General features: G+C 46.1%; 1 protein-coding gene across 2 annotated transcripts in view; it reads left to right on the forward strand.

The window, feature by feature from the left end:
• The window catches only part of SLC7A7 (solute carrier family 7 member 7), a 35,734-nt gene that overhangs the window by 1,854 nt on the left and 21,011 nt on the right, over positions 1–12,869 (forward strand). Inside the window, exons 2-3 of one of the 2 annotated variants that reach the window (XM_087915972.1) lie at positions 467–685; positions 3,435–3,953. In XM_087915972.1, coding sequence (XP_087772098.1) covers positions 598–685; positions 3,435–3,953 — 607 coding nt within the window. In that variant the 5' untranslated portion in view covers positions 467–597. Of the gene's footprint in view, positions 1–466; positions 686–1,821; positions 1,888–3,434; positions 3,954–12,869 lie in introns of those variants that run through there. The other variant, XM_026719498.2, reaches the window with a different exon arrangement.

Raw genomic sequence — 12,869 nt, forward strand, 5'->3', positions numbered from 1 at the left:
GTAAAGTTGGCTCCCAGTTTCTGGAAGAGCATTAAAATCTGGCTCTGTCCACTAGCATGTGAGATTGACACATGGGGATAGCTTGAGAGTGCTTTCACTGTCTTTTTAAGTTTGTTTATTTTTGTACAGGTTTTTATGAGGATTTTATTTATTTTTTTACTTGTAAACCATCCAGAGTCACTTAAGCAATGAGATGGGTGGTGTGTAAATTTGATTAATAAATAATCAACTAAAAAAAAGTATATCCAAAAGGGGAATTTTCCAGAATTCTTTATTGCACAAAGATATTCCCAAATTCAAAAATGGAAATGAAATAATAAAAACAAAGGGTTTGTTATGATGGAGCAGCTGGCCAACATGACACATTAATTTGTGTTTAGCTAGTGAAAATAAAAGTTTTGGAACCACTTTCCATTCCTCCTTGTCTTACATTTATCTCCCTCCCACCCACTCTTCTTCTTTTAAGGTTGACTCGAACTGAGAACCCTCACTGCCACAAAGAGGAAATGAGAAGGATTTTCTGCTCAAAACATGTTTACTTAATCGCAGCGCACGCTAGTGCTAACCCAGTGGATAAACTGGTCACCTAGTAGGATCATGAAACGCCTGCAAGCAAACCGCCGAGCTCAACGAGCATCAAGGACTCCACGGTTCAACCCTGACCTACGGAGATTCTCTTCTTTCGGTATCAAAACATACATTTCACAGTCTAGGTTATCTCTGGGACTGAGCTTAAAACTTGGAAGTTATGAATAACAGAGTTGGAAGGGACCTTGGAGGTCTTCTAGTCCAACCCCCAAAATCCTATGCCCTTTCAGACCAATAGTTGCCCAATCTCTTCTTTAAAAAACCTTGCGGTGTTGGAACACCCACAGCTTCCACTGGGGAGTTGTTCCCACCGTCAAGAAATCCCAGTTTGCTTTTCTCCTTGGTTCATTCCCATCTGTTGCTTCTCGCCCTGCATTCAGGAGCTTTGGAGAATGGGATATTGAGTAGAACTGGAAGGGACCTTGGGGTGGGGTGGGGTGTCTTCTAATCCAAGCAGGAGAACCTATACCATCTCAGACAAGTAATTCAGACAAGGGTCTTCTTAAAAACCTCCAGTGATGGAACGCCCACAATTTCTGGAGGCAAACTGTTCCACTGGTGAATTGTCCTCACTGTTAAAAAGTTTCTCCTTCTTTCCAGGTTGCTTCTCTCCTGGATTAGTTTCCACCCATTGTTTCTTGTCCTGCCTTCAGATGCCCTCTGGAGAATAATTTGACCCCCCCGTCTTCTTTGAGGCATCCTCTCAAATACTGGAACACTACTATCACGTCTCCCCTAATTCTTCTTTTCTTTAGACTAGCCAGAGACCCAAAACCTGCAGCCCTGCTTCGTACGGTTTAGCCTCCAGGCCTTTGATCACCTTAGCTGCTCTTAGGTGGTCCCTATGAAGATTAAGCCAATGGGGAGCCCAATTCTTAGGATTTTCAGAAAAGCCCCCCTTTCATGTCAACCTGGGTGCAACCCGGAGACCTCGTATATACAAGCGTGGATGCAGAAAGCAGATGCAGGAAATAAGAATTGGGAGGGTGGAAATGCACGACGCTGTCCTTCAGGAAACCTCGGTTACTCTCCTTGGGCACAGTGGCTGCGAGAGAAAATGTGCAGGAGCTGGCAGCCCTTTATCACCCGAAGGATGAGATAGGCTCCCCCCTGCCCCCACCTGGCACTAGACGGACCTTGGACTCGATGGCTCACCCCCCCCTCCCTTACTCCTCCCCCAGCCACCCTGCTTAGTTCCTCAAGTTAAAAGTGCTGTCCTGACAACTTCTGATTCTTTATTCTTAAGCTGGTGTGAGGACAGGCGGGCAGTTCAACAGGGGAAAGCCAAGCCCAGAACTGGTGAGTCCTACGCAGTTCATCTCTTATAGACAGCGTCCCCTCCTTCATCCTTGTCCCTTTCTGTCCCCTGATGGAAGGGGTTAGAATCCTGGCTTCCAGCCATCGCTAGGACATCTGCCCCCATTCAATCAGAAACCCAAATTTTGCCTTCTTGCCATCGCTTGAGCTCCACTCCCTAGAGTTGTCTTCCTTGTAGCCCAACTACACAAGGCAGAACTTTTCACTCGGCCCTCTTTTTAATTTTTTTTTTTTTTAAGGATATCCAGATATGACTTTCTGTAGCCTTTCTGACCTATGGGAGGTTCGCTGGCCATCTGAATGCTGAAACTGTCTGCCTGTGCTGTCTGTCTAATTATTCTTCCAGATTCTTTCTTTCTTTTTTTAAAAAAATTGATTTTATTTAGAGCTTTCTTCCCTGGATCTGGACGAGAAAACTTGGGTCCTCAGGAAAGAAAGGAAAATATCTCTCTTTTCAGCCTTTCCACTTTATATCCGTTTCCTGGTAGAGAAAGATTGGGTTTTTTTTACACTGTACCAAGTCAGATTTTGGTAGGTTTGGATCTGGGCTTAGCGGCTTGCGTGAGCTGGCCAATTGTGATTTATTTAGCAAGCCAGGATTGGGAAGGCTGTGGCGTACCCAATTCTGTCTGCATCCAGTCATGGTGTATTTCACGACAAGCCAAACTGAGTTTGTAATCTGCAGTCTTTCCCTTTCACCAAAAAGGGTATTGTTATGCCACCTTCAAATGGGTATGTGATGGATTCTTACTATATTCACTAGGGCTAATAGGAGCAACTGCCCAATGGAAGGGCTCCAGGTTGGGGAAACCACAGGTACTTCTCGGCTTACCAAAGCTCGTTTAGCGACCGTTCCAAGTTATAACGGCACTGAAAAAAGCAACTTACAACCGTTCCTCATGCTTAGGACCATTGCAGTATCCCCATGGTCACATGATTCCAAAGTCAAATGCTTGGCAAAAACTGGCTCACATTTATGACGGTTGCGTTGGCCTGACAAGCAAAATCAATAGGGGAAAACAGATTCACTTAGCAACCAGATTACTAATTCAACCACTGCAGCAATTCACTTTAGTTTAGTTTAGTTCAGTTTAGCTCAGCTCAGCTCAGCTCTACTCTACTCTACTTTACTTTATTGTCATTGCATCTCATACAACCAAATGAAGTGCCATCTTCAGTGTGCCTTATACATAAATGAAACAAAAACACACATCCTTCTAATTCTATACAATTGAATTGAAGGCCCCCGATATTGTATTAATATTGCACTATACAATAGAATTCAATATAGTTATTGCTCTGGGATAGAAGCTTAAAAAACAGTGGCAAGGACGGTTGTAAAATTGAGGCAAAATGCACTTAACAAATGTCTCACTCAGCAACAGCAATGTTGCTGGTCGTACATTGAGGATTACCTGTATTGGCAGCAACCAGCAGCCGCGATGTACAACATTTTTTTTTTTGTGCCAGAAACGTGGGATGTTCCTTCCAGCCATGGCTAACTGAGCTCTCTTTTCTCCTTGGACCAGCCATGACCAGGTCCAACCAGTACGTGGTGGCAGGCACTCAGGAGGAGCCCCCTTCCAAGACGGCATCTAATGGGAAGTTGGCGGCTTCCAGCTCGTCCTCCCAGGAGGCCATGCAGCTGAAGAAGGAGATCTCGCTGCTCAACGGTGTCTGTTTGATTGTGGGCAACATGATCGGCTCGGGCATCTTCGTCTCGCCCAAGGGGGTCTTGGCCTACAGCGCATCTTACGGGCTCTCCCTGGTCATCTGGGCCGTGGGGGGTCTCTTCTCCGTCTTCGGGGCCCTCTGCTACGCCGAGCTGGGCACCACCATCAAAAAATCGGGGGCCAGCTATGCCTACATCTTGGAGGCCTTTGGCCAACTGCCGGCCTTCATCCGCCTGTGGACTTCCCTTCTCATCATCGAGCCCACCAGCCAAGCTGTCATCGCCATCACTTTCGCCAACTACTTGGTCCAGCCGTTCTTCCCATCCTGCGAGGCACCGTACCTGGCTGGACGTCTCCTGGCTGCTGTCTGCATCTGTGAGTGTCCATTGGGCCGGGTTGGCGAATGGGGTGGGGTGAGTGAGTTGAGGTCATGGGGAGGAGGATTGACCACCTGCTCTCCTCTAGCGATGGTTCGGACTTCTGGAGCCCTTGAGGGACCTTCTCGAGAAGATCTCTGAGCTTCCCAAGTATGGAGGCCGGACATCTCCTTGCTAGGGAGGGATTGGGATAGATCCTTGCTCTGCCAGAGCTTGGTTTCAGGCAGGGCGAAGGGCAGATTGCCGCTCTGGTATCTAATCTGTTTTCTCTGCTCTTATCTTGCCCTGACCTTCCTTTTCTTTCTCCTCAACTCCTTAATTGTGATGTCAAGTCCTGAAATTGTTAAGATGCCAGCTTTGCCCAAAGACACACCCTGCCTTCTCTTTGGAAGTGGAGCTTCCCAGAGCTGCATTTTAAACCGTGTTTCACTTGTATTTGGCGTGATGGGGATAGAATCATACTTTCCTTGCCCCTTTATAATATGAAGTTTTTCTCAGACAGGACCTGCCTATTTCTCCCTTATCCCGATCCCATTCTCCTGGTTGGCCTATGAGTCAGGCATCCGTGATAAGGCATTTTTGCTCCTTTCTTTGATCAGGCCTGGATTTGGGGATGGTTCAATCTGACAAAGATTTAACAAACTTTCAGGCTCCAGAGAAGTGACTGCTTGGATTTCTGAATCACAGATTTGGAAAGGACCGCGGAGGCCTTCTAGTCCTACCCCATGCTCAGGCAGGAAAATCCTACACCATTTCAGACAAATGGGTTCAAAAACTTCCAGTGTTTTTAATCTTGGAGGCAAGTCATTCCAATAATTAATTGTTCTAACTGCCAGGAACTTCCTACTTAGTTCTAGGTTGCTTTTCTCCTTGGTTAGTTTCTACCCATTGCTTCTTGTTCTACCCTTAACTGCCTTGGAGAATATCTTGACTTCCTCTTCTTTTTGGCAGCCCTTCAAATCTTGGACCACTGCTATCATATCACCCCTGCTACCGAGAAAAGAAATGGTTCCGCACAACCAGTGTGTGCATGGCCCAGTTCCAAACAGGAGTTGTGGATCTTTGCCCTATAATCATTGCAGACAAGGGGCTATCCAGTGTCTTCTTAAAACCCTCAGTAGTGATGAAGCACCCACAACTTCTGGTGGCAGGTCGTTCCATTGATTAATTGTTCTCGCTGTCAGAAAAGTTGTCATTAGTTCTAGGTTGCTTCTCTCCTTGATTAGTTTCCATCTGTTGCTTCTTATCCTACTTTGCACAATAGCTTGACTCCCTCTTCTTTTTGGCAGCCCTGAGATATTGGAAGACTGCTATCATGTCTCCCCTTGTCCTTCTTTTCATTAAACTAGACATACTCAATTCCAGCAAAGGTTCTTTATACATTTTGGCCTTCAGTCCCCTGTTCTGACTTAGGCTTCACAAAGTCACGAAGCAGACTCCTTGTTCCGACAAGGAGTTTTTACTAGGCTAATGTGAATTCCTATCATTCACATCCAGCAAAGTCCCAGCAAACAGTCTTAGATCTTATCAGGCTTGGAGAACTGCCAGGCTGATAGCTTCCAAGTTGCTGTCCAAGGAAATACTAAATGTCTCCTGCAAACACCACTCCCCCTTCGCTCCCCTGTGGTAGGGGCCATTCACCATCCACCACCCACATTACTCTTGAGTTGACCCTTGTTCCTTAACTTCTCCTGGCAGCTCTGTGCATGTGCACACTAGGAACAGGCTTCAGCTGTTCCTCTTCCCCACTGATCTCCAACTCCGAAGGCAACTGATAAGTGTCAGATGGCCCTGGCCCCATCTCTGCCTCTGATGCAGAGCCCTGGTCAGAGCCTTCCCCAGACTCCAGGACTGATCACAAGTACGGATTAGGAGAGACCAGGCTGAAAAACAGGAACTGTGAGAGGGACCTTGAAGTCCTAGTGGACAATCACTTAAACAGGAGCCAGCCGTGTGCGGCAGCAGCCAAAAAGGCTAATACAATCCTTGGTTATACAAACAGAGGCATAGAATCCAAATCACGTGAAGTATTCGTACCCCTTTATAAAGCCTTGGTGAGGCCACACCTGGAGTGCTGCATCCAGTTTTGGTCATCACATTACAAAAAAAAAAAAAAGATGTTGAGACTTTGGAAAAAGTGCAGAGAAGAGCAACTAAGATGATCAAAGGCCTGGAGACTAAAACATATGAAGAACAGTTGCTGGATTTGGGTATGGATGGGTATTTGAGGGGCTGTCTCAAAGAAGAGAGGGTCAATTTATTTTCCAAAGCCCCTGAAGGCAGGACCAGAAACAATGGATGGAAACTAATCAAGGAGAGAGCAGCAACCTGGAATTAAGGTGAAACTCCTTAACAGTGAGGATAATTAACCAGTGGAACAGCTTGCCTTCAGAAGTTGTGGGCTCTCCATCACTGGAAGTTTTTAAGAGACTGGCGAACCACATATCTGAGATGGTATAGGTTTTCCTGCTTGAGCAGCGGCTGGACTAGAAGACCTCCAAGGTCCCTTCCAGCTCTATTCTATTCTACATTCTATTCTCCAAAGTTCCTGGAAGAAGAAACTGGAGAGCCAAGGAGCTAAAGAAGCTTCTTGGATGAGAAGTGAAAGGTCTTCAAATAAAAACCAGAAAGTCCAGTTGCTCCTTTGAAAAAGCACCTTTGGGACACAACCCTGACCTGGATGGTTGAAAATCTCTACAGATTTTTAGCTGTACAATTTGGGGTAACACCCTTCGAATGATGTGGGAGTAGAACTGGATTTCCAGAGGGAGAATTATTTTCCAGAGGGAGAACTACAGGAACTATTTGCGCTACTCAGGTGACCCCGAGGACACAAATAACCCTCCAAGTGCTTCAACAACCCTCTAAAAAGACGCAAATGACCAGCTGTCTGCAAGGAATATTAATCCTTCCATTCCCCACTATCCAGTCAGAGCTGAAGAAGCTTCTTGGATGAGAAGTGAAAGGTCTTCAAATAAAAACCAGAAAGTCCAGTTGCTCCTTTGAGAAAGCACCTTTGGGACACAACCCTGACCTGGATGACTTGAGAATCTCTCCAGACTTTTGCAGACAGGGCTTCCCTGCTCTGAGGAGCCCTTTTTCCATCGTGACTCAAGGTCTGGTGACCACCCAGCTCTTTTCTGCTGCTTGTGCTCCTCTTTCCTCTTAACCAGTGGGTTAATTCTGGGCTTGTTTTCGGGAAGGCGAGGGCCTGCTGAATTGGCAAGTACTGTCTGAAGCAGCCGTTGAGAAGTGCAGCGTCAGGCTCCCCCGAAAACCACTTGGTTGCAACACAGGAATGTGCCGGCTGGAACAACGGGCGGCGTGGGCTTATGGGGTTAGGCAGAAAAACTGCTCGGGGTGGGAGGAAGGGGAAGGGTGGAGGCTGGGGGCTGGGATGGCAGCTAACTACCCGTTGGGGTGAAGACTAGAATGCATGCCAACCAGCAGAAATGTCTCTGTCTCTTCTAAACCAATCCAGCCCAAAAAAGAGGAAGAAGCTAGATTACAGATTAACAGAGTGAGAAGAGACCTTTTAGGTTATCTAGTCCAACCCCCACGCCCAAGCAGGAGACCCTACACCATTTCTGACAAATGGCAGTCCAATCTCTTCTTGAAAGCCTCAAGTGATGGCTCTCCCACAACTTCTGAGGGCAACTTCTGTTCCATGGGTTGATTGTTCTCACTGTCAGAAATTTTCTCCTTATTTCCAGGTTGAATCTCTCCTCGATCTCTTTCCATCCATTATTCCTTGTCTGGCCTTCGGGTGACTTGGAAAATAGTTTGACTCCTTCCTCTCTGTGGCAGCCCCTCAAATATTGGAAGGCTGCCCTGGTCCTTCCCTTCATTAGACTAGCCATGCCCAGTTCCTGTAACCATTCATTGTATGTTTTAGTCTCCAGTCCCCTAGTCATCCTGGTTGCTCTTCTCTGCACTTTTTCTAGAATCTCAACATCTCTTTTTATAAGTTTGGTGACCAAAACTGGATGCAATACTCTATGTGTGGCCTTACTTTCTAGTGTGGCATTAGTATCTCCCTTGATCTTGATTGTGTTCCTCTGTTAATCTTTGGATGTGTAAACAGAGGCATAGAATCAAAATCACGTGAAGTGTTCGTATCTTTTTGAGGGAAGCCTCCCCCACCTCGCTCCTAGAAGAATGAAATATTTTGAGAAGTATTAAAAAGGCAGAATCTTATATTTCCCTAAATTAGAAAATGAAGAAATATGGTTTTTTAAAGAGACAGGAAGCGGCTTTTTAAAATGCAGATTTGGTCCTTCATTCAAGACAGGATTATTAAAACCCTAAGGAAGACAGTGCCTAGGATTAATTAACATTTGTTTAAACAAGATTAAAAATCTGAGGAAGACAGCGCTTTAGACTCATTGCTGGCCTTCGCTGGGCAAAGGAATTAAAACCAAGTAACAAAATACACAGAACAAGCCTCTAAATTACAAAACACCGTAGAACAAGGCTATATGAAAATCCATGTACTCTTCAAACCAATTGGTCGGCTGACCCAAGACTGCTGGTAGTTTTGTTCATCATTAAAACCATCTTTCCAATCAGCCTCCATGTTGTTTCCAGTATCTTTCTCCTAGCTTGGAACCAAACCAGAGGGTTATTTCTTCCAACAGCTTTGTAAATCCTTAGTAAGATGGAATACAGCATCCAATTTTGGTCACCAACATTACAAAAAAAGATGTTGAGACTTTGGAAAAAGTGCAGAGAAGAGCAACAATGATGATTCAAGGTCCAGAGATTAAAAAAAGACGAAGAACGGTATTGGACAAAGGAATTGGATATGGTCAGTGTAGGGAAAAGGCCTGGGGGAGGACACGATAGCAGTCTTCCAGTATTTGAGGGGCTGCCCCAAGGAAGAGGGGGTCAAATTATTCTCCAAAGCACTTGAAGGCAGGACAGAAAACAATGGATGGAAATTAATCTAAGAGAAAAGCAATCTGGAATTAAGGATAAACTCCCTAACAGCGAGGACAATTAACCAGTGGATTGGCTTTCCTTCAGAAATCATGGGCACTCCATCACTGAAGGCTTTTAAGAAGAGACTGGACAGCCCCTTGTCTGGAGTGGTAGAGAGTCTCCTGCCTGAGCAGGGAGTTGGACTAGAAGACCTCTAAGGTCCCTCCCAGCTCTATTCAGATCGATCGATCGATCGATCGAAAAGGATGGATGCTTGGGGCCAGGGGTTGGGATGGCAGCCACATTGCGTGGGGTGAAGGCCAGAGTGGAGGCCAAGCAGCAGAAACATCTCTGCCTCTTCTAAAGCCACCCACATCCCTGGCCTTAGCTCTGAAAAGCAACTGATCCCTTTATCCCCGTTTTGGAGCTACTGAACTGAAGGCTGAGCTCAGGAGGCTTTCTACAAGCTTCAAAAGATGGAACTAAAGATCCTTTTTTTCACCACCTGAGATAACCCGGAGCTCATGTTTTGGATGCATCCTCCATACTGACCTCTGGACCCATGTCACTTAATAAAGCTTGTCTTGGAATTCACCGCAGACTCGAGGCCGCCCACCCTTAGGTCTTTGGTCCAAGTTGAAGACAAAAACTGGCTTTCTTGGGAGCAGAAGGCCGTGTTGGGTTTTTGAGCGGCCATCCACACAACACGCAAATGAGGTTGGTGTACGTGGCTGGGTATTACGTTGTGTGAGAACCTTGGTGCTCTCTGAGCTGGGTTGGTTTCCTGTAGATGTTTCATGACCCAACTAGGAACATCATCAGGGCTAGAAGGGAGTGGGGGTTTTCTCTCTGTTTATATACACACAACTTGCCTAGTCAGTGTTGGTGGGAGTTTCTTGATGATTCCTTGATGATAAAGTTTGATACATGTAATATATAAATAGAGAATAAACCCTACTCCCTTCTAGTGCTGATGATGTTGCCTAGTTGGGTAATGAAATGTCTGTGAGAAAACCACCAAGCTCAGAAAACATCAAGAAGCACACCGTCGTTCTCCTCCTCCTCCTTTTGCTGTATTGATGATGTTACCTAGTTGGGTCATGAAATGTCTGCAAGAAAACTTCAAACTCAGACAGCACCAAGGACTCCACAGTTCTTCTCTTCTTCCTTCTCCTCCTGCTGCACTGATGATGTTACCTAGTTGGGTCATGAAATTTCTGCAAGAAAACATCAAGGTCAGAGCACCAAGGACTCTAGTTCTCCTCCTCCTCCTCCCCTCCTCCTCTCCTCCTCCTCCTCCTCCTCACCTCCTCCTCTTCCAGCACTGATGATGTTATCTAGTTGGGTCATGAAACATCTGCAAGGAAATCACCAAGCTCAGAGAGCACCAAGGACTCCACAATCTTCCTCCTCTTCATCCTCCTTGTCCTCGTCCTCCACCACCACACCACTACCACCACCACCAATGAAGTTACCTAGTTGGATCATGAAACATCTGCAAGGAAATCACCAAGCTCAGAGAGCACCAAAATTTTGCGGTTCACCGGTGGCCTGTGGAGCTGGCAGCAAAGTCGGACAGTGGGGAGGAACATGGGTCAGTCCGAAAGTCTGGGGAGGATTCGGACGAGGGATCTGCATCTGACACAGAGATAGGACCAGGGCCATCTGAGAGTTATGTGCTGACTCTGAAACCTCCAGATTCTGTCATCAGCGAGGCAGAGGAACAGGGGGAGCCTGTTCCCAGTGCGCGCTTGCTCAGAGCTGCCAGAAGGCAAGAACAGTTAAGACAAAAGAGGCAACTCGGGAGTAAGGCTTGGAGATGATTGGCCCCTCCCATAAGACATAAAGTAGGAGCAAAGGGACATGAGCCTTTGGAGGAAGCAACTTTGTTCGTTCTGGTTGGTTTAAAATCTGAAGCTCCGTGTTGATTTTGTGCTCCGTTTGGCCTTGTACAGCTGATTGGCAATTTAGTCGTTGTTAGCATTTCAAGTGAGATAAAGGTGGGTGCTTGTCAGCCTTATCCCAAAAGACTGTGGCAGACCAAAAAGTGTTTTGGAAACGGTGTGTGTTTGTTACTGTCTCAGGAAGCCTTGGTTAGAACACAAGGACCTCACAATAATCCTGACCTCTCTACAAACCCCACCCTTCTGTCACTGATAATGTTACCCAGTTGGGTCATGAAACCTCTGAAAGGAAACCACCAAAGCTCAAAGAGCACCAAGGACCTCCCAATTTCAACCCCGAGCTACAGATGCTGTCTCCTATCAGAGGCTGGCACTGAACCAAAAAACATGATTAGAAAACTTGGCAGGACTACCTGTCCCAGCTCCCACCGGAGGATAACTGGTCCCCTTGATAAACGAGTCCTCATATCTGTGGCTTTGCTCAGATTCAGGCCCGTTCCAAGGACCAATAATGAAGAGGAATTTATTGCCTTGTTTATCAAAAGGATAAGCGTTGATTAAAAAGGCCTCCCGAATCCCAAATCCCATTTCTGCAGTTAGAAAGTTGATGTCTTGAACTTGAAGTATATAGCCTGGAGGGTGGTCCTTGGCTCAACACATTCTCTTCTTGTCCTGGGTGGGTGAGAAGAGGTGGGTTTGGCCATCTGGCTCCAAGCCAAATCTCCCATAACCTCCTGAGACACAACAACTCATTCCTGGGATAAAGATCAAGGTTAGAAGAGTAGAACATTAAAAAAAAGCAATAAGAGTTGGATAAACAAGTTAATTTCTTTTCCTCGTCTTTGAACTTTGGGTGATATCCAGGAAGATCTGGTGTCTTCCGCCTGGTTGTAACTTCTCGGTGCTCACTGGCAATGGTTGTCTGACTTCCGGCATCTCGGTTTGGGGGTTTTGGGCACCAGGCTGGAAAATAAAAGACTCAGTGTAGAGACAAGTAAAATCTTACACTTAGGCAAGAAAAACCAAAAGTACACGTATAGACTGTGTGAAACCAGGCTTAATGACAGGAACTGTGAGAGGGATTTTGGAGTCTTAGTAGACAATCAGCTAAATATAAGCCAGTAGTGTGTGGGGGCAGCCAAAAAACCCAATGCAATTCTAAGTTGCATTAATAGCGATACAATCCAGATCAAGAGAGGTACTAATACCACTCTATAAAGCCTTAGTAAGACCATACCTAGAGGACTACATCCAGTTTTGGTCACCACACTTATAAAAAGAGATGTTGAGACTCTAGAAAAAGTGCAGAGAAGAGCAACCAGGATGATGAGGAGACTGGAAGCTAAAACATACGATGAACGGTTGCAGGAACTGGGCCTGGCTAGTCTAGTGAAGAGAAGGACCAGGGGAGACAGGATAGCAGTCTTCCAGTACTTGAGGGGCTGCCCCAGAGAGGAGGGGGTCAAGCTATTTTCCAAGGCACCCAAAGACCAGACAAGGAATAATGGATGGAAACTGAACAAGGAGACATTCAACCTGGAAATAAGGAGACATTTTCTGACAATGAGAACAATCAACCCATGGAACAGAAGTTGCCTTCAGAAGATGTGAGAGCTTCATCACTGGGGGCTTTCAAGAAGAGACTGGGTTGCCACCTGTCAGAAATGGTGTAGAGTCTCTTGCTTGGGGCAGGTTGGGCTAGATGATCTCCTTCCAACTCTGTTAATCTCTTAATATCTGCTGAATATAGCTCCTCATTGGCATAGAAAGGGCATTTGGCCAGTAAACATTCAGCTCCTTCAGTTGCCCAGACTCCACCCCACAAGGGATTGTGTGAGCTTCATCCCTGGAGGCTTTCAAGAAGAGCCTGGACTGCCATCTGTCAGAAATGGTGTAAGGTCTCTTGCTTGGGCGTAGCATTGGACTACAGGACCTACAAGGTCCCTTACAACTGTGTTAATCTGTTTAAAAAAATGAACGGATGCAACAATCAACATCTTGAATAGTGGCTTGAATAGATGGGGAAAAGAAGGATGGGTTCTCCCCCCCGCCCCAATACAGGTAGTCCTCAATTTACAACAGTTCTATTT

Source organism: Pseudonaja textilis, chromosome Z (assembly GCF_049901715.1).
Source record: "Pseudonaja textilis isolate UNSWEBS1 chromosome Z, rPseTex1.2, whole genome shotgun sequence".
NCBI lineage: Eukaryota > Metazoa > Chordata > Lepidosauria > Squamata > Elapidae > Pseudonaja > Pseudonaja textilis.